This window comes from Pipistrellus kuhlii, unplaced genomic scaffold (genome assembly GCF_014108245.1).
Source record: "Pipistrellus kuhlii isolate mPipKuh1 unplaced genomic scaffold, mPipKuh1.p scaffold_m20_p_101, whole genome shotgun sequence".
Taxonomy (NCBI): domain Eukaryota; kingdom Metazoa; phylum Chordata; class Mammalia; order Chiroptera; family Vespertilionidae; genus Pipistrellus; species Pipistrellus kuhlii.
In genome coordinates this window covers 532,496-553,122 of record NW_023425407.1, presented here as the reverse complement: position 1 = coordinate 553,122, position 20,627 = coordinate 532,496, and the positions used below count along the sequence as shown (strand labels likewise).

General features: G+C 55.3%; 2 protein-coding genes across 2 annotated transcripts; both read left to right on the top strand.

The window, feature by feature from the left end:
* Positions 1–7,036: 7,036 nt before the first annotated feature.
* CHKB (choline kinase beta) lies at positions 7,037–10,213 on the top strand. The gene is made up of 11 exons (XM_036430147.2): positions 7,037–7,458; positions 7,616–7,724; positions 7,926–8,039; positions 8,187–8,320; positions 8,571–8,666; positions 8,825–8,883; positions 8,966–9,047; positions 9,168–9,276; positions 9,409–9,512; positions 9,708–9,789; positions 9,928–10,213. Exons 1-11 carry the CDS (start codon positions 7,235–7,237, stop codon positions 10,000–10,002), a joined length of 1,188 nt encoding a protein of 395 aa, XP_036286040.1. The 5' UTR covers positions 7,037–7,234; the 3' UTR covers positions 10,003–10,213.
* A 132-nt stretch (positions 10,214–10,345) lies between these two features.
* Positions 10,346–18,959, top strand: CPT1B (carnitine palmitoyltransferase 1B). Its single transcript, XM_036430145.2, has 19 exons — positions 10,346–10,856; positions 11,245–11,404; positions 11,781–11,920; positions 12,207–12,384; positions 12,601–12,702; positions 12,870–13,007; positions 13,103–13,180; positions 14,236–14,343; positions 14,416–14,500; positions 15,073–15,286; positions 15,657–15,842; positions 15,927–16,032; positions 16,121–16,237; positions 16,505–16,669; positions 16,746–16,880; positions 16,979–17,131; positions 17,606–17,719; positions 18,195–18,287; positions 18,423–18,959. Exons 2-19 carry the CDS (start codon positions 11,264–11,266, stop codon positions 18,504–18,506), a joined length of 2,337 nt encoding a protein of 778 aa, XP_036286038.1. The 5' UTR covers positions 10,346–10,856; positions 11,245–11,263; the 3' UTR covers positions 18,507–18,959.
* The last annotated feature ends 1,668 nt before the right edge of the window (positions 18,960–20,627 follow it).

Genomic DNA, 20,627 nt, shown 5'->3' with positions numbered 1-20,627 from the left:
GGCTCAGTGGTAGAGCGTCGGCCTGCGGACTGAAAGGTCCCGGGTTCGATTCCGGTCAAGGGCATGTACCTTGGTTGTGGGCGCAACCCCAGTGGGGGGTGTGCAAGAGGCAGCTGGTCGATGTTTCTCTCTTGTCGACTTTTCTAGCTCTCTATCTCTCTCCCTTCCTCTCTGTAGAAAATCAATAAAATAAAAAAATAAAATAAAAAAAAGATAAAGGGGCCCTGAATCCTTACGATTCATGTAATATGGCCAGCATTAAAGCCCAGGGCTGGCTTTCTCTAAACTGGTATGAAAAATAAATAAGCATGCCCATGTACACCGCATCCAATTGTAAAATTGTGCACTGAGCAATTCCAAAGACCACGCTTAGTGTATTTTGTGTGTCCAACCACATACCACATCACTAAAATGTCCCTTTTACATAAAATTTGTGATTCATGGCCAAATATTCTCCTAATTGCTACAGAATATAATTCAGAATAACCAGTTTCAAGATAAATTTAGTAACATTTAGTAAAATTGAAAATACACATATCGTATGATCCCTATGATATACGATAGCAGTGATTCTCAAAATATGGTCTGCAGATTTCTGAAGTCTCCCAACATCAGCAAGGTCAAAATTATTTTGTAATAATTTTGTCTGCTTCTGTGCTGTCTTTTTGTGTTGATGGGGCAAAAGCAATGGTGGGAAAAAGGGCTGGCTCCTCCTATTAGTAACCATCAAATTTTTCCCCTGCCACAGGCTTGTGGGGGAGGGGAGGATGGAGAAAGCACTTTCACTTAAGAATTTCCTTGCCCTAAGCAGCTTGGCTCAGTGGATAGAGCTTTGGCCTGCGGACCAAAGGGTCCCAGGTTTGATTCTGGCCAAGGGCATGTACCTTGGTTGCAGGCACATCCCCAGTATGGAGTGTGCAGGAGGAGCAGCTGATTGATGTTTCTCTCTCATCAAAGTTTCTAACTCTCTCTTACTCTCCTTTCCTCTCTGTAAAAAATCAATAAAATATTTAAAAAAAAAAAAAGAATTTCCTTGATGAAGCCATAAAAGTTATTAAATCTTGACAGGTAATTCTTAATATTCAGGGTGATGATGTACTGAAGTACAATGGCTATCACAACTGATTATACAGTTGTCGAAACTGGCAGCTGAACTAGCTGCTTTTTCATGAAACACTATTTTCACTTGAAAGAAAGTTGACAAACACGGTTATTCTGACTTGGTTATTTGACAGAAACTTCCTCAAAAATAAAAAGTGAATGTGGCACTTCAAGGAAAACAATAGTATTTGTTGCCAATGATACAATTTGAGTTTTAAAACAAAAACTAGAATTTTGGAAAATCTGTGTTATCACTATGAGCTTAAAGTTTCTCAATATTTATTTTTCTGATGAGAGTGGTGGTATATTAACAAGTGACATTATATAATAAAATTTGTCATAATTTGGAAGATCTACATAACTCCAAGAACCAATATTTTCCAAATATCCCAGGAAGGCATGTTTCAAAATTATGCATGAGTGAAAAACTCATTCAGCATGCAATGGATTTTAATGTTACAGGACTAAACAGTTCATTGATAAGGTTTCAAATTCCAAATTGCAACTTATCTGAGTAACTACTTTTTGTTCAGTCTTGGTGTGTAATATCAACAAAGATGCTGCTGAAACTGGTTTGGCTCAGTGGATAGAGCGTAGGTCTGTGGACTGGAAGGTCCCAGGTTCAATTCCAGTCAAGGACATGTACATTGGTTGCAGGCACATCCAATGGGGGCTGTGTAAGAGGCAGTTGGTTGATGTTTCTCTCTCATCGATGTTTCTAGCTCTCTATCCCTCTCCCTTCCTCTCTGTAAATAATCAATAAAATATATTTAAAACAAAATAACAACAAAAAAAGATGCAGTTATCTGAAAAAATTTTGGAAAAGTTTCCAACTGTAAATCCATGTTAGGCTGGATTTTCTTCATATATTTGAACCAAAATAACATATTATAAGAGATTGACTACAGAGACAATTATGGAGAACCTGCTATCTTCAACTAAGCCATATATGTAACAAAAACAAGGTCACTCTTCTCCTGAAATTTTTATTTTATAAAAGTTATTTTTAGCCAAACCGGTTTGGCTCAGTGGATAGAGCGTCGGCCTGCGGACTGAAAGGTCCCTGGTTAGATTCCGGTCAAGGGCATGTACCTTGGTTTCGGGCACATCCCCAGTAGGGTGTGTGCAAGAGGCAGCTGATTGATGATTCTCTCTCATCGATGTTTCTAACTCTCTATCCCTCTCTCTTCCTCTCTGTAAAAAATCAATAAAATATATGTATTTTTAAAAAGTTATTTTTATAAGACACAATTTATGTTAACATGTAAGGGTTTATTATCATTTAAATGAATAAATAAATCATGCCCCCTTGAATACACCATACTTCAAGTATTCAGGCAGAAAAATCAAATCACTTTCAAGTGATAAAAATGAGGCTGGATTCAGAACTTTTCAACTGCAATATTCAAGGACAAAATGGGGTGATGAGCTGAAAGCTGTAAAGGAAAGAACTCGTGATGGTGGTGGTTGAAAATAGTTGATTCCCCCAAAAGATATCCATGTCCTAATCCTTGGAACCTGTAAATGTCACCTTATTTGGGAAAAGGGTATTTTCAGAAGTGATTAAAGGTCTTGGGATGAGGAGGCTATCCTGGATTCGCTGTTATCACTTGGTGTGGAAGCAACCAGGCAGACTCAGGTGCATTGTGCCAGTGCCAAACCAACTCCTCATCACCCACTGAGCAGCAGTAACTCTATCTCCTCAAAATAATTAGGGGCAATAACCTCTCCTTTGCCTGCGGGTGCATCAGCATGAGGAGCTCAGTGACCTGGTGGATTTCAAGGACTCAGACTCAGTGTTGGTGTCCTTCCCTGGAGCCAGCAGAGGTGCCTGTGGAAGTGCTCCATACCTGGGACCCAGGGGCTGCAGTCCAGCGGGCTCACTCTTGCAGAGACAGAATATACAAATTCTACAAGTGGGCCTTCAAAAATGATAGTGAGAGATAGCTCACCCCAATCCCTACTATTGGTTGTATCTTTGTTTCTGGGTTCACATATTATATCTATTGGGGGCACAGATCCATACATTGGGCTTTGGCACAAGTGTACATACCCCAGCTCCTCAGGACACTGTCCAAACACTGGCTCCCTAGCTAAGTCTTTTTTAAAATATATTTTTATTGATTTTAGAGAGGAAGGGAGTGGAAGAGAGATAGAAGCATCAATGATGAGAGAGAATCATTGATTGGCTGCCTTCTGCATGCCCCCCACTGGGGTTTGAGCCCATAACCCAGGCAAATGCCCTTTGACCAGAATCAAACCCTGGGCCTTTCAGCCGATGCTCTATCCACTCACCCAAAAGGCCTTAGCTAAGTCTTTAAGAGATCATTTCATCTACCTATGAGACTGGCTGCTTGGAGACAACACAGAAAGTTGGCAACCCACACACTGCATACCTTTCATTGTAAAATGAGTTTCTGGGCCTGAGTTGATGTTATACGCAATCCCATGCTGGTAAATTGCGTACACTCTAAGCTCCTACAACATGATGCCACTCCGAGACACTGAGAGGAAAGGCTAACCCACACCCAGAGGTGTTGACTCCTGGGTGAATCACTGGTCAGCGAGTCATCTAAGGATGGTACCATATCAGGAGCTCAGCACTGAGTTTGGCTGCTAACAGGTCAGAAATCCAGCAGTAGAAATAATTAGATGAACCTTGATAAGAGGGAGCCCATTTTGGTGGGCATACCCAGCACCTCTACCACCTTGGCTACTCCATTCACGGGCCCATTGCACAAGCATGGGGTAGCCAAGGGCAGAAGCTTGGACATCTGCCCATCCACTTTGTTGTTGAGTAACCCTCTGCAGTGGGTATAACATGAGGCACAAAGATGCATCCACTTGTGGCTGAAACCGGTTTGGCTCAGCGGTAGAGCGTCGGTCTGCAGACTGAGGGGTCCCAGGTTCAATTCCAGTCAAGGGCATGTACATTGGTTGCGGGCACATCCCCAGCAGGGGGTGTGCAAGAGGCAGCTGGTTGATCATTCTCTCTCATTGATGTTTCTGGCTCTCTATCTCTCTCCCTTCCTCTCTGTAAAAAAATCAATAAATGTAAAAAAAAAAAAAAAAAAAAAAAAAAAGATGCATCCACTTGTGACCACTCCCATAGGTCCATCTTCTTCTCCAAGAGTCCCTTGTTTCCAAGAGTCCCTCTTGCTCTTTCTAGTTCCCTGACCAACCAGCAGGACATCTGTCAGAACCCAGAAGCCCACCACTACCTGTTCACTCCACTTCTTCCCTACAAAGTGGACATCCAAGTGTCTGTTTGAAGCTCTGCCTGGGAGGACTTCCCCTCATTATAGGTTTTTAGAGCCACCCCACCCTGAATGGGGTGGGCAGCAGTGGTTTGTTTTCAGCTCATATCTACACAGCAAACTAACCCATTTGTGAATCAGACTGAATTTTCCTTCCTGTAAAAGACTGCTGCCCTCTGGACAAGCCTGGGTCCAATTGTTTTGTATTGTGCATTGAGTTGCTTCTGAGCTTCCCTAACCTATTGGCTTGGTGATCAGTCAGTATCTAGCTCAGGACAGGCAAGATTCAATCACGTGGTCATCGGATGTCCCATAATCAGGCACTCAGTCTATGCTTGAGCCCAATAGTGTTGCAGAAGTTGATTTCAATCAGTGAGTAGTTCTCCACTGCACCAGTTGTGGCCTTGCTTCAGATCTCTAGGAGGGTGCTCTGCAATTCTGTTGGGTCCCGCCAAAGCTGTTGTACAGGTCCCTATTTACCACAAATAAGCCATTGGTTCTAAGTGGCATGGAAACCCCTCCTCTAATCCGGACCTCCAACAGAGCCTCCCTTTGCTCTGAGCCCCTTCCTAGCATCCAACAAATTGGTCACAACAATATTCCTAAGTGTGGTACGTGCCGACTCCAAAATCCAGAGCTGCGTCAAGTGCCACCCTTCTTCATGCAAGACACAGTAACCTCCTTATATTGGGGATGATGCCCTGGTGTGCCCTACAACACTGCACCCCTTAAAACCTCACTGCTGACGGGCTCCAGAACTTCTGAGGACTTCATTCTCATTCTCTGGAATGCATTTTCTCAACAAGGATAGAGCACTTGTCACTTCTTTCTGCACCATGTCCAATTAGCATGTCTTCGATGTTATGTGGGATGCCTGATCAAGGTCTCAGTGGATTATACTGTGACAGAGTTAAAACTGTCATGAAGCAAGACAATGGATGTGTTTGGCTATCCCATTATAAATGTGAACTGCTTTTGGAAACTTTCTCTTTACTAGAAACTGAGAAGAATATTCACCACATCATTAAGTGCCCAATCACAGCCAGACTCCCATTAAAGACACTTCGTCCACACAGCTGTTGTGTGGTAGGCCGCCATCACTTACTTGAAGCCATCTGGATTTTGCAAGGGCCATCCAGGTGAACTGAACGGGACGAACTAGGGACTAACTACCACTTTGTCTTTGAGAGTGACACCTTCCCTACAATCCCACGTTTCTGATTTACTGTCCAGGATCAGGTGAGTGTGCTGAGGAGTTCCAGTTGTTCCCCCTTTGCTCTTGTTACCCATAATCCTTATCCTACAGGCCAGGAATCCATATATACAGGCTCTGCCCACAGCGAGGTACCACCCCTCCCTCCCCCCCCAAATTTTCAATGGAGCCAGAAAAATAACTCTAGGGCTTAGGTTCATCACCTGACTCCCAGAACCCCTCTTCTATCCAGTGGCTCACTATGTTTCAGATGTCCTACACAGTATCAGCACAGATCCTGTATCTAACGGCCCTGAAGGGTCTGGAGGGGCTTTTCCAAAGTAAATCACTTACTTTGTTAAGAGTCTCTTGGTCCCTTTGGAGAAGGATCGAGGAAGGTTTTTGTATATACTTATGTAACACTAGTAGCCCTGTGCATCAATCTGAGCGCCAGTACCTCGAGGCACTCTCCGCCTGCCGCCTCCCCCCCCCAAAAAAAAAGCTTGCTGCCCTGTCCTGACCTGCCCCCTCATCTATTGTAGCTCTCGGCGCCCTGGGCCAACTCATAAATCGCTGCCCCACCCTCCTGCTGATCTGTGATCCGATAGTTCCATGGTGTACCGACCATTTGTATATTCCATCTTTATTAGATCAGGCCTCCCTTTCAGAGGTGAGCTGCAGGTTTCAGGCCTGGCTGACTTAAAACGGCGAGGTTGTGATTTCTCGCTGCAGCAACTGACATTCATCTTCTGGTCACTGATTCTTGATTTCTCTCTGCTTATTCAAATCAAACCACTCGCCAGCTGCCCATCTATTTACACCCCCCACCCCCCAAAAAAAAAGAAACGCCCCCTCCAACAGGCCTGTCACAGACCCTGGGGGTCAAGGCCTTGTGGTTGCCCGGACAGCAGCGGAGGCCGAGGAGGCCCAGGGGAGGTGACGCAGCTCCTTGTTTGCTCCGGGCCGAGCTTTTCCCTGCGGGGTTAGATCTTGTGACTGGTTCTAGGTCTGGTGACCAGGGGGGCAGTGGGTGGGGCACGGAGGCCCTGGTTTCAAGCGGGACAAGAGCTTCTCCGAGGTGCGCTCCGCCCGACAAGGTCTCGGCGGTGGTTAGGGATCTAAGGTTCGTGGCGTCATTAAAATCGTCCCAAGGGTCACATGTGTCATCACACCCAGTGTTCATTCGGCATCTCCTTGCGCCACGCCCTCTCAGCCTCCCCTAGTGTGACCGCGCTCGCTCGGATCGCCACGCCTCTGTGAGGGGCCGCCGCCGGTGACCACGTCGCCGGTCCGCTGTGGGTTCCGGCGAGGCCCGTCCTCCTTTCCACACACCCGCCCACGGGATTGGCCAGCGTGACGCTCCGCTCACAACAATTGGCCAGCGTGACTCCGCTCAGGACGCTTCTGATTGGCGACGCCGCTTCCTTTCTTCCTGCGGCCCCGCCCAGAGCGTGAGCGAGCAGGGGCGGGGCCAGAGAAGACACGCAGGACTTGGCTCCGAAAGGGCTCGGCTCCGGGTCACGGAGAGAGCCGAGTGGCATCGCCAGGAGCCGAACGAAGCCGGAGAAGTCCGAGCGCGACCTGAGGGGCGCCGGCGGGCCGGAAGCAGAGCCGTGCGCAGCAGAGCCCGCCTAAGAGGCTGAGCGCGCCGGGCGTTGGGCCGGGCCGGGGCCGAGCCCTCGCCATGGCGGCTGAGGGGATTGCCGCGGCGGGAGGCGGGACTGTCCGCGGCCGCCTGGCCAAGGACAGCGTGCGGCAACCTAAGTGCCCGGAAGCGGTCCCGAACCAGCGGCGGGGCTCCGCGCAGTCGCGAGACACCGAGCGCCGAGCCCACCAGTGGTGCCGGGAGTACCTGGGCGGGGCCTGGCGCCGGGTGCGGCCGGAGGAGATGCGAGTTGACCCCGTGAGGTGGGAGGTCAGGGGTCAGCCCCTGACAGTTGCGGGCCGGGGCGGGGCGGCCAAGGGCCCCGAGGATGCCCCGCGGTTCTGCAGCCTCTGCGTGCGGGTCAGGGGAGGACGGGCAGGGCGGGAGCGGGCGGCGGCTGAGACCCCGTGTGGTCCGCAGCGGGGGCCTCAGCAACTTGCTCTTCCGCTGCTCGCTGCCGGACCACCTGCCCAGCGTCGGCGAGGAGCCGCGGGAGGTGCTGCTGCGGCTGTACGGGGCCATCCTGCAGGTGAGGCCGGAGCGAGGTCTGCCCACGGGGCCTGGCAGCTGGCCCTGCCCCACCGAGGCCGAGACGCCGAGGCGCAGGGGCTGGAACCTGCCGGTTTGGGGCTGAAGCTTGCGCTGTGCTGGGAGCAGGATGCAGACCCTCCGCGCTCTGCCCAGCCGCTGGCCGTGCGACTCCCGCCCCTCGCTGTCCATCTTCCTTCAGGGCGTGGACTCTTTGGTTCTTGAAAGTGTGATGTTCGCCATCCTTGCGGAGCGGTCTCTGGGGCCCCAACTCTACGGAGTCTTTCCAGAGGGTCGGCTGGAACAGTACATCCCAGTATGAGGCACATCCTTCCCCAGCCCAGCCCCTTCCCAGTGTCTGCCCACAGATCCCTGACCTCCACACCGTGACCTCCCCCACTGCCCCATCCCTACCCCTTCCTGCCCCAGCCCCCTCACCACCCTGAAAGGTTCCTGGGTGCAGAGCCTGCCACTGAAAACGCGAGACCTTCGAGAGCCCATGCTGTCAGCAGCCATTGCCACGAAGATGGCCCGGTTCCATGGCATGGAGATGCCCTTCACGAAGGAGCCCCACTGGCTGTTTGGGACCATGGAGCGGTGAGTCAGGCGCCTCCGGAGAGCTCCTGCGCACCTGGCTGGACCCTCAGGCTGGGCTCTGACAAAGCGTCCATGACTCTGTCCAGCCGGCCACTTAGTGGATCAGGTGTCCCAGGGTCTAGCATGGTCTCTCACAGAACAGGCTTCCAAACATCTGCCAGACAAGCCATACAATGATGGGGAAATGGCTGGGACAGGAGAGCCAGTGGAGAGGGAGAGTGGAGTGAGTATCCTACTCTTTGGACTTCAGGTACTTAAAGCAGATCCTGGACCTGCCCCCCAGTGGCCTCCCCCAGATGAACCTGCTGGAGATGTATAGCCTGAAGGATGAGATGGGCAACCTCAGGTGAGGGCAGGCAGGACAAGAGGGGGAGGGGGCAGAGAGCACAGGAGGTGCTGCCGGGAACCTGCAGAGGCCTCCGCAGGCTTTGCCTGAGGGCCCTCACGGGTGGCTCTGGGTCCCCTGGTCACTCCTGCTCAGACACATGCCCCTGTCGCCTGCAGGAAGTTGCTCGACTCCACCCCATCACCAGTAGTGTTCTGCCACAACGACATCCAGGAAGGTAGGAAAGGTCATCTGAGTCTTCCAATCTAAGGTGCAGGGGCCCTCAGGCCCTGGCGTGACCAGTACCCCTGCACCCCCAGGGAACATCTTGCTGCTCTCAGAGCCAGAAAACGCCGACAGCATCATGTTGATCGACTTTGAGTACAGCAGCTACAACTACCGGTGAGACCCATGGCTCCCATGGGTCTGTCCCCACTGCGCCCTGGGACTCAGCCCAGGCCTCCATCGCTGCCTCCCCCGCCCAGCAGATTTGGGGGCTGAGTGTCCGCCTTATTCCTCCAGGGGCTTTGACATTGGGAACCATTTTTGTGAGTGGGTTTATGATTATACTCACGAGGAGTGGCCTTTCTACAAAGCACAGCCTGCAGACTACCCCACGCAGGGGCAGCAGGTATGTGGCCGGAGGCTGGGGAGTAGGAACTGTGAACAAGGAAGGTGAAGCCTGGTTGGAGAGGTGAGGAAGGGGGTTAACTAGGAAGTGCTCCATGCTCCCCATTTCCTGACTCTGGTCTATTGATCTTAGCTCCATTTCATTCGCCATTATCTGGCAGAGGCAAAGAAAGGTGAGATCGTCTCCCCAGAGGAGCAGAGGAAACTGGAAGAAGACTTGCTAGTAGAAGTTAATCGGTGAGGAAAGGTGGCCGGGCGGGGTGGAGTAGGGTGCCGAGAAAAGGGGGCCTGGGAAGAGGCAGACAGGGTGCCAGTGCCAAGTGGGGTGGGGGAGCAAGGCTGATGGGAGGAGTTGGGACAGGGTAGGGGTTAGGGCAGTGGGGGAGAAGTTGGATGTGCTCCCAATCCCCCTGCTTCCCCCACCTCCCTCAGGTATGCTCTGGCGTCCCACTTCTTTTGGGGTCTCTGGTCCATCCTCCAGGCATCCATGTCCACCATAGAATTCGGTTACTTGGTGAGTAGCCCAGGTGGCCAGTTAGGTGGGGGAGGAGGAGTCACAGGGGCCTCTGGTCCTGCCTCAGGGCAGCCCTGGGAGGCTGTGGGAGCTCCTCCCAGGCCTGCTCACCAGTGTGTGGGGTGGTCTCCTCCCCAGGAGTACGCACAGTCCCGGTTCCAGTTGTACTTCCAGCAGAAGGGGCAGCTGACCAGCCTCCAACTCCCATCCTGACTCCACCCCACAGCTCCTCTGACGTTCCCAGAGCCTCCCCTGCAGGACCTTGGGGGGAGGGGCAAAGAGCAGGAGGCCCTGGGGACCCCTGAGCCTCCAGTGAGCCCGGCGAGGAGGGTGATCTGATCTCTGCCCCCAGTCTGAGCAGGTCCCCAGGGGCGGGAACCCCTGGGCTGTGTATCTTGAAACAATAAACGAGCTTCTTACTTCACACCCTGTTCTCGCCCTGCGCAGTCCAGCAAAAAGTACCCACAAGGATGCACACAGACTGACAAAGGCACCACTGCTCTGAGCCTCGGTTTCCCCTCCTGAAAAGCATGGCTGTTCAGTGCTCTGGGCTTGAAAGTGGTTCCGGGTCCATTCTGCCGATGGGGGGCCCCTCCCTTACCCCTCTCCTTGGGCCCAGCTTGGAAGTGATAAATCCCCGAGGAACTGGGCAGGGGACGGGAGGAATGGTGCAAAGTGCGCTCTGGGTGGGGCTGCCCAGCCCTTCGCCCTGTAGATCAGGGCACAGGCCGCACAGCTGACACGGGTGACCTTTCCCCCACATTCGACTATTTTTAGCTCCAAAGCCACCCGCTCACGTGAGCCCCTGTGCCCCACCCCCACCCTCCGCGCCGGGTCCCAGACCTTTGAGCAATCTTCACCTTGCCCAAAGCTGCCCTCCCGCTCCCGGTTTCCGCCATGGAGGGGAGGGGTTCTGGTTGCCGCCCCGCATCTGTTTTCTCAACCCAAATTTGGGAGAGGGTGTCAGGTTCCGGTGAGGGCGGGGCGGGGGTGGCCGGCCTGAAGGACACGGGGACACGGGCCAGAGCGACTGGCCCCACACGCAGGCAGGAGTGAACCCGAGAGCTGTGAGTGGAGTTGGGGGCAACGCAGGCCCCCGGGGCGGCACAGAGCGCAGTGCGGGGGCGAGGACGCGCGGGGCCCCTTGCGGTCGGGGCTGGGGGCCCCCGGAGCGCGGCGGGGTCCGGAAGACAACGCTGCCCAGGCACCTCGCCTCCACCCCGAGGCCGTCCTTCACTGCCCTACGGGATCCTGAAGTTTTCCAGGCCTTGACTCCTGCGGAGCCTGCCCTGAACGCCGGCGCGAGGGTTTGCCGCCGGCCGTTGGCAGGGCCGGGGGCCCGGGGGGGCCTAGGCCGCTGGCTGGATGACAACTAGCTCGGTCGGGGCAGGGGCGGGGGCAGGCTGGGGCGGGGCAGACCTGAGCCCACCCAAACACCTTCCTGCTCCCTCCCAGGTGCCAGCCAACACCCAGGATGGCGGAAGCGCACCAGGCTGTGGCCTTCCAGTTCACTGTGACCCCGGATGGGTTCGACTTCCGGCTCAGTCGGGAGGCCCTGAAACACCTCTACCTGACTGAGATCAACGCCTGGAAGAAACGCCTGATTCGAATCAAGGTGTGCACAGTGGTTCTCCTGGCCTCTTCCTGCCAGAGGTGCAGAACAGAGCCTTGCGGAGGCGGGGCTGGGTGTCAGCTGCTGCTCTGTTGTGGAGTTCCTCCACCTCAATCTTGTCTGGCAGTTCTGCTGGGGAACAGGCTCTAGCAGTGCAGAAACCAGATGTGTGCTCAAGGTGTGGAGGGGAGACAGGTGTGCGAGACGTAGCATCAGGCGCTGAGTAACTGGGTGTAGCAGGTATGGGGTGTGGAGGGGGAAGACCAGCGAAGTAGTAAGAACACAGGAGGTGGCCAAAGGGGAAAATCTCTCAGGTGGAGACCAGGACCTCACAGGTGCTTGCTTGCTGCTGGTAAGTGTGCTTGTTTCTGCTCCACAGAATGGCATCCTTAGAGGTGTGTATCCTGGCAGCCCTACCAGCTGGCTGGCTGTCGTCATGGCAACAGTGGGCACTTCCTACTGCAATTTGGACATCTCCAATGGGCTGGTCTATTACATCCAGAAACACCTCCCTGAGAGGTGAGGAGCAGGGCCACCAAGGAGGTTGGGTGAGCCTCAAAGCCAGGGTTCCTGAGCCGGGCAGACACAGGGCGACAGCCACTAGAGGCTGTAGGAGCAGCCTTCCCCTGGCCACCATCATCTCAGGCCCTAGTGTGTGTGTATGTAGCACTTAGTTGTGAGTGTACCTAAGGGGATGCCTCCCCCAGATGGTTCACAGCTGTGGAGGGTGCAGCGTCAGAATTCCCCTGAGGCTGGCCTCCCGTGCACCTCCTGCAGCCCTTTCCCCTCTCCTCTTCTCCGACAGGTTTGGCCCCTACCAGACCCCACAGACACGGGCCCTGGTCAGCATGGCCATCTTTTCCACGGGGGTCTGGATCGTGGGCATCTTCTTCTTCCGCCAAACCCTGAAGCTGCTGCTCTCCTACCACGGGTGGATGTTTGAGGCACACGGCCACACCAGCCGCAGCACCAAAGTCTGGGCGGTGAGCGGAAGTGGTGGAGGGCTTCAGGCATCTGGTCTGAGACCCGAGCACCCGCTTTGGGGTCCTGAGCTGGAAGGGGACAGGCAGGGGCACCGGTGCCTGCACGTATGTTTGTCCTAGTTCTGAGAGCTTGGGGCCCAGCTCCTTAGGTATTGGCTAGTTTGTTTCCATTCCATCCCAATTCCCAGCCCAACACACTCTGCTCTGCACCCCCAGGCCTGTGTCCGCCTTCTGTCCAGCGGGCGGCCCATGCTATACAGCTTTCAGACGTCCCTGCCCAAGCTTCCTGTGCCCAGTGTGCAAGCCACCATTCACCGGGTAAGGGCCCGTGTCAGGCATCATGGTGGGCAGGGTAGGCTGACTTGGGATTTGTCCCCATCAAAGAGTGGATTTGAGAGCGGTTTTGAGTCTGGGTCAGAACAGGGTCGGGACAGAGGCAGCCTCTGCTGTCTGGCCCCCACACTGACGGTAACCTGGCCGGATAGTACCTCGAGTCTGTGCGGCCCTTGTTGGATGACGAGAAGTATCAGCGCATGGAAGTACTAGCCAAGGAATTCCAGGACAAGACTGCCCCCAGGCTGCAGAAGTACCTGGTATTCAAGTCGTGGTGGGCAACTAACTATGTGAGTCCCCTTCTAGGCTTACCCTCACCCCCTTCACATCCTGGCTGCCTGTACCCTGCCCTCTACCCCAGCCCTAACCTCACACCCACCCACAGGTGAGTGACTGGTGGGAAGAATACATCTACCTTCGAGGCAGGGACCCCCTCATGGTGAACAGCAACTATTATGTGATGGTAAGAGGTAGCCACTGGTGGCCCTTTCCACAGGCAAGGGGGGGATTCTGGGGTGAGGCCTGAAGGAAAAGGAAGGTGGGAGAGGCCCTCAGAGAATAGTCAGGAAGCAACTTAGGGGCAATGGGGATACTGAGGGTCCGAAGAACTCAGCAGCCCCTCGTAGGGGCCCTCGGGCTCACTTCACTGCCCAGCCCGGGCGCCATCACTTCCTTCCTGGGTTCCCTCAGTGGCCTCCCGGCTGTGGGCTCGCAGCCATCCTGATGCCATTACCAGGGAGTTAGTTCTCTTAGGCTCGCCGAGGTGTCACTGTGGATCCGGAGCGGCCGCTCTCAGCACTCAGGAGGCCACATTGGCTCCTATGTTGCATGACTGGCCCTTGTTCTGCCCCAGGACCGGCTTGTGCACAGGATGGATCACACAGACATGTGCCCTCAGTGCTCTCCCACTGTCCAGAGCTCACTTTCTAAAATATGTTTTTATTGATTTTTAGAGAGGAAGGGAGAGGGAGAGAGAGATAGAAACGTAGATGAGAGAGAAACTGCCACATTGATAGGCTGCCTTCTGCATACCCCCTACTGGGGATCGAGCCCGAAACCCAGACATGTGCCGTGACCAGGAATCAAACCTGTGACCTCTTGGTGCATGGGGTGATGCTCAACCACTGAGCCACACAGGCTAGGCCACAGCTCATTCTGAATCTCATGCTGTCCTCCCCTTCCTTCCCACACCTGTCTTCCCAGAAACTCACACACAACTCATCTGCACCTGAGGTTTTAAGCTGGGTTTTTTTGTTTTGTTTTTAGTGGTGGGGACCCCTTTCTCAAGGCAAACTAAACAAAACACAAGCAAATAGGTTATGGAAAAACCGCTCAGGTTGGAGCTGGGGCCGAGGAGTGACGGAGTCAGGTGGGCATCTCATTTTTGGCAGGTTCACCTGACAGTGAGCACGGGACAGACTGGGGAAAAGGGACAAGATCCCTCCGGCCACAAGCAGGGGAACCAGGTGGCCCCCAACACCTGTCACACTGCCCTGCAGCCTCGGATCTCTCTCGCAGGACTTTGTGCTCATCAAGAACACGGATGTGCAGGCTGCCCGCTTGGGAAACATCGTTCACGCCATGATCACATACCGCCGCAAGCTGGACCGCGAGGACATCAAGCCTGTGAGTTGTGTTGGGGTCGAGGGCTGAAGGGAGAGGAGGCCCTGCCTCAGCCATGCTGTGCCTCCCTCCTAGGTGATGGCACTGGGCATCGTGCCCATGTGCTCCAACCAGATGGAGAGGATGTTCAACACCACGCGGATCCCGGGCAAGGAGACAGGTATGGCCACAGCGTTTGTGGTGAGCCGTCAGGAAGAGCCCCTCCCTCCCAACTAAGGGCCCCCACAGCGAGGTCCTGCCACCTACTTGTCCCTAGTACCCCTGCTGTCTCGGGGTGTAACTGTCAAGATGGCCAGGTTTTTGTGTTAGTTGGTGTTTTTTTTTACTAAAACTGCCCACCTGCTGCTTACAGGCATGATGCTAGTCCTGGGACCCTGAGTCCCCACTGCGGGGCTCCCAAACAGGGCAGGCCTCCCGAGTGAGGAGCTGCTGCCCTTGACTGACAGGGAGGGCAGCTCGCGGGGTCTGGCAGGGACAGGAGCAGCAGCCTGTGCTTCTGACCCTGGGAGTCTGTGTTGTTTCCTCCAGCTTTGTTTCCTCTTCTGTGAAATGCCTCTGGGGACTGTGGTTGGCATCGAGAGGCATGGAAGCAGCCAGCACAGGCCCTGGCGGAGGGAGGGAGGCCCAGGCAGAGGCCTGGCTCAGCAGGAGCCGCATGGCGGGTGGGCCCCGCCCCGCCCAGGGCTGCCGGGCAGGGAGGTGCCCCCTGCCCACGCGCTGGCTCTGTCACAGACGTGCTGCAGCACTTCAACGAAAGCAGGCACGTGGCCGTCTACCACAAGGGCCGCTTTTTCAAGGTGTGGCTCTACGAGGGCTCCAACCTGCTTAAGGGCTCCACCCTCCTCAAGCCCCGGGACCTGGAGCTGCAGTTCCAGAGGATCCTGGACGACCCCTCCCCGCCCCAGCCTGGGGAGGAGCGGCTGGCGGCCCTCACTGCCGGCAAAAGGTATTCCAGTGGCATGTCTTCACAGGGAGAGGGGCTTGGCCCAGCCACAGTCAGGCCCCGGGCGGGCAGTGCCCTGTCTGCAGCCTGAGTGGCCCCGCCCCTGGACTTGGAGCCGGAGGCATGACGGAAGAAGGCACAGCATCCTCTGTGCAAACTGCGGCCACAGTGGTGAGGGCACCGGTGGCAATGGCAGCAGCATGGCTGCAATAAACTTAACTGGGGGGCAGCACGGGGGTTGCATAGGGGCAGGGACACCTTCCAGGACAGCCTGGCAGCCCACCATGCTCCGCTCCAGGCCCGGCCAGGTCCTGGGTGGTGCCCTCATCCTTTGCTCCACTGGCCCTGTACTCACCCTCCCCTCACACCCCAGAGTGGAGTGGGCACAGGCGCGCCAGACCTTCTTCAGCTCCGGCAAGAACAGGGCTGCTCTGGAAGCCATTGAGCGCGCCGCCTTCTTTGTGGTCTTGGATGAGGAGTCTCACAGATACGACCCCGAAGACGAGGCCAGCCTTAGCCTCTATGGCAAGGCCCTGCTGCACGGCAACTGCTACAACAGGTACAGCCCACTGCCGCCCAGCCTGCCCCCAGCCGCCGAGCCTGCCCCCAGCTGCCGTCATCACCATGTCTGCTGTTCCCGCAGGTGGTTCGACAAGTCCTTCACCCTCGTGGCCTTCAAGAATGGCCAGTTGGGTCTCAACACGGAACACTCGTGGGCAGACGCCCCTGTCATGGGGCACCTCTGGGAGGTAACTGGCCAGAGAGGAGTCCTGTGGGGCAGGCTGCGGGGGACAGCAGGGAGCGAGGACGGCTCTCAGCCCGACCTTCTCCCTGCAGTTTGCTCTGGGCACTGACATCTTCCACCTGGGCTACTCGGAGACTGGGCACTGCGTGGGCGAGCCGAACCTCACGCTGACACCACCTCAGCGGCTGCAGTGGGACATTCCTGAGCGGGTGCGTAGGCTGAGAAGGGGCGGGGACAGGCATGGGAGTGACAAGTACCTGGATGCTCTGCGGCCCCCTCCCCTCTGGCCCAGCCCCAGTGGGTATGGCTGCAGCTCCCCGGTCCAGACTAGCCACAGGGTGAAGTGGTTAGAGAAGCTGTGAAGGAGGAGCATGGTGGTCACGGGGCATGTGTCAGTGCCTCTCCCCCCCGCCCCGAGGTGTCAAGAGCCCTGAGACTGCCCAGCACAGCCTCCTGACCCTCCCGTGTCTCCACAGTGCCAGGCGGCCATCGAGCGCTCCTACCAGGTGGCCAAGGCGCTGGCCGACGATGTGGAGCTGTACTGCTTCCAGTTCTTCCCCTTCGGCAAAGGCCTCATCAAGAAGTGCCGGACCAGCCCCGACGCCTTTGTTCAGATCGCCCTGCAGCTGGCTCACTTCCGGGTAGGGGCCCTCGGGCTGGCGCTGTGCAGGCAGCACCGGGCTCTGCCTGCTAGGCTCACCCCTCCATGTTCCCCAGGACAAGGGCAAGTTCTGTCTGACCTATGAAGCTTCGATGACCAGGCTGTTCCGGGAGGGACGGACCGAGACCGTTCGTTCCTGCACCAATGAGTCCACAGCCTTCGTCAAGGCCATGGTGCAGGGGTCCCACACGGTAAGCCCCACTGGCCACACAGTGAGGTGACACCCCTCTGCCCCCCTCATGCCGCCTCGAGGGTCAGGGCTGCTCACTGCTTCCCTTCTGCCCCCCAGAAAGCAGACCTCCAGAAGCTCTTCCGGAAAGCCTCAGAGAAGCACCAGAACATGTACCGCCTGGCCATGACGGGGGCTGGCATCGACAGGCACCTCTTCTGCCTGTATGTGGTCTCCAAGTACCTGGGCGTCAGCTCCCCTTTCCTGGCTGAGGTCAGTTGTGTTGATGGGTGTGTCCCCTGTCCCCACGGCCTCCTGGAAGGCTGGGCCAGGCTTCCCGCTCCACACCTCCCAGGTGGTCCTGGCTCTGAGCATGGAGTTGGTGGTGTTGTGAGAGGGATGGACAGACGAACGTGTGGCATGTCAGGGGTGACAGGTGCCCCTGAGGAAAGGGAAGAAGCTAAGGGGAATCAGGCAGGCAGCACGTTCCTGTAGAAGGGACCTCCAGCGCCCAGACAGCAGGAGGGAAGGGCGGAGCCAATGGAGGAGGGGAGGCAGAGGAGCGGGCGGGTCAGCTGTTTTGTGCAGGTGCTGTAATGGTGAGAACTGAGGGTGGGGCAGCAGTCAGGGCGGCCTGCCCTGTCTGTGCTCCTTCTGCTTTCTCGGCCAGGACAGTGCCTGGCTCACGCGGGTACTCGGACACCACCTGTCAGCAGGCGTGCACTGAGCACGGGTCTCTTGTTACAGGTGCTGTCTGAACCCTGGCGCCTCTCCACCAGCCAGACTGCTCAATTCCAGATCGGCATGTTTGACGCAAAAAAGTACCCCAATCATCTGGGCGCTGGTGGTGGCTTTGGCCCCGTAAGTGCCCTTAAAGGGGGGTGAGTGGGTAGGACGGGCCTGGGGGTTTCAGTGGGATTGCAGGGCCTCAGGGTCAGACCAGATCAGAAACACAGCCGTGGCCCTGTCCTGCGTGGAAACAGGTGCTGGGCCCCTCTGGAGCAGGACCGCGCCAGGCCGGCTTCCCTCTACGTGCAGCTCTCCCGCCGAGACACTCACTGGGCTAGTCAGTCAGAGTTCTAGAGATACCCCTGGAGTGAGGCGGTGACCTGGAACCTCCTGAGGGAAGCTGAGATCCTGTATCGAGGGTTGGGGTGGGGAGAGCTCTTGGGTTTTCACAGTTTCCTAGGTGTGCTCCTGACCTCAGGAAAAGTGAAAATGCAGCATCCGGGGTGGGGCCCTCCTGGGAATCTTGTGGGGAGTCCCAGGCAGCCTCAGCTTGGCCTCAGATGCTCCAGGTCTAGCTTACCTCCTCTTCATCCTGGTGCTGCCTCAGGTAGCAGATGACGGCTACGGGGTTTCCTACATGATCGCGGGTGAGAACACCATCTTCTTCCACATCTCCAGCAAATTCTCCAGCTCAGAGACGGTGAGTCTCCTGCTCCAGCTCAGTCCTGAGGAGGGGGCACCACCCTGGGCCCTGCCTGGCTAGGGAGAGTCCTCTTTTGTGGGGACAGAGGGCAAGAGCCCACCTGGAGCTGGGTCTGAGTCTTGGCTCCCACAGAACGCCCAGCGCTTTGGGAAACACATCCACCAGGCTCTGCTGGACATCGCGGATCTTTTCAAAGTGCCCAAGGCCGACAGCTGAGGGCTGGGGATGTGCCAGCTGCCCTTCAGTACCCACGTGTGGAGGAGTGTGCCTGTGGTCAACTTACAGGCCCCCGGGATGGCCATGCACAGGTGCCCAGGCTCCAAGGACAGCTCTGGCAGCTGGCATTCCCCAGGCAGACACTGTTCCCCGAGGACCTACCGACCTACCAGGTGGAGGTGGGCCCGCTGGAGCAGGCAGGGACTTTTAATTTTTTTCGTGCTAGATACTAATAAAAATAAGGCTGTGGGCTCCTCCCTGAGCCCTTAGGTTCCTGTGTTTTGTGTGGGAACGAAGAGGCCCTGCCCTGCCCCAGCTCAGGCCAGAGAGGTGGCAAGGGAGGGGCTGGGGCTGGGAGACTGAGCAGCTATGACTTGCTTGGAAATGTGTCTCTGCTGAGGTCACTGTCCACACCCCTACGTGCACTTGGAATAAATTATGGCTTCAGAACTTCCACCTGTTCCCTGAGGTCACTTCTGTTTGTCTGCTGGGGAGTGGGGCCGCCTGCTTCCTCCGCAACCCTCTGCGCCCCTCTGACTTCGAGCACAGCTCCATGGGACCTCAGCTTCCTCTCGGTGCTGCAGTCAGGCCTAAGGTCAAGGGTCAGGGGACCTTGCCCATGAGGCACACAGGATAGTCTCAACAGCACATGCGGCTTCCCTTGGGTCAGCTTCTCTATTAAAGCAACATTAAAAATAAACAAAACAGCCGAAACCGGTTTGGCTCAGTGGTAGAGCGTTGGTCTGCGGACTGAAAGGTCCCAGGTTCGATTCCTGTCAAGGGCATGTACCTTGGTTGCGGGCACATCCCCGGTAGGGGGTGTGCAAGAGGCAACTGGTCGATGTTTCTCTCTCATTGACGTTTCTATCTCTCTTCCTTCCTCTCTGTAAAAAATCAATAAAATATATTTTTAAAAATAAACAAAACATAATTTTTATGGAAAGTGCAAGTAGCCCTGGCTGTGGGTGCCTCAGTTGGTTAGGATGTTGTCCCAGGACACCAAGGTTACAGGTTTGATCTCTGGTCAGGGAACATACAAGAAGCCACCAATGAGTGTGTAGATAAGTGGAACAACACATTGATGTTTCTCTTTCTCAAAAATCAATAAATTACATAGAAAAGAGCAAGTATAAGTAGGCACTCCATTACTGCTGCTGCATGCTTGAGTGCATCCAAATGTCAGCACTCTGTAGGTGAATTAGGTAGCGTCTGGGCCTTCTCTGATGAACCAGTGTCTATGGAATACCTTCCACGTACTTGGCTCTGTGCTGGGGATTCAGTGGTGAACAGGGCACCACCTACCCACAGGAACTCACCCCCGTGGTAAGGCAGGCATGGGTCAGAAGATGGAGTGGCTGGCAGGGAGACCAGGAGGCTTTTGGAATAATTCATTTAGCAGGTGCTTGCTGAGTACCACAGTGTGCCAGACACTGAGTGACAGCAGTGAGCAAAATACAGAAAGTACCCCTCCCTGTGGGGTTTAGTCTAGTAAGGAGACAGGCAGTCACCAAGAAGGATAAGTTACTAGTACATAGCAAGTCAGCAATAAGTGCTAAGGAGAAAAGTAAGAGGATGGGAGCAATGGGAGAGGGGGACAACTTCAGACAAAGTGGCAAAGCAAGGAGATGAGGGCACAAGCCAGTAGGTGCTGAGGGCAGAGACTCCTGGCTGCGGGGCCAGCAGGAGCCAGAGCTCCCAGGTGGGTGATGCCAACTGCAATGGAGAGGCAATGCTGGAGTCTGCAGCTGGTGTAGTGTTGGGGAGGGGACAGGTGGAGTGGGGGACACAAAGGCTCATAGGCTGGACTCCAGCTCCCCTGAAGATGGGGGAAGCATCTCGGGTTTGAGCAGAGGTGACCTAATTGGTCCTAAATTTTACTGGGAATCTCTCTGATTAATGGGGATACTAGAACAAAGTGGGGTGCAGCAAGGATAAGAAGCAAGGGCTCTTAGAAAGTACTACTCATGGTGGCGGCAGAGTTGGGAGAAATGACAGAACTCAAACCAAGGAATTGAGGATCAGGAAGCTAAAACCGTCAAAGGCAGGACTGATAAACCCGACAGAGACATTGACGACAATTCATGTTTTCTCTTTTGGGTAATTGGATGATTAAATGAGGTT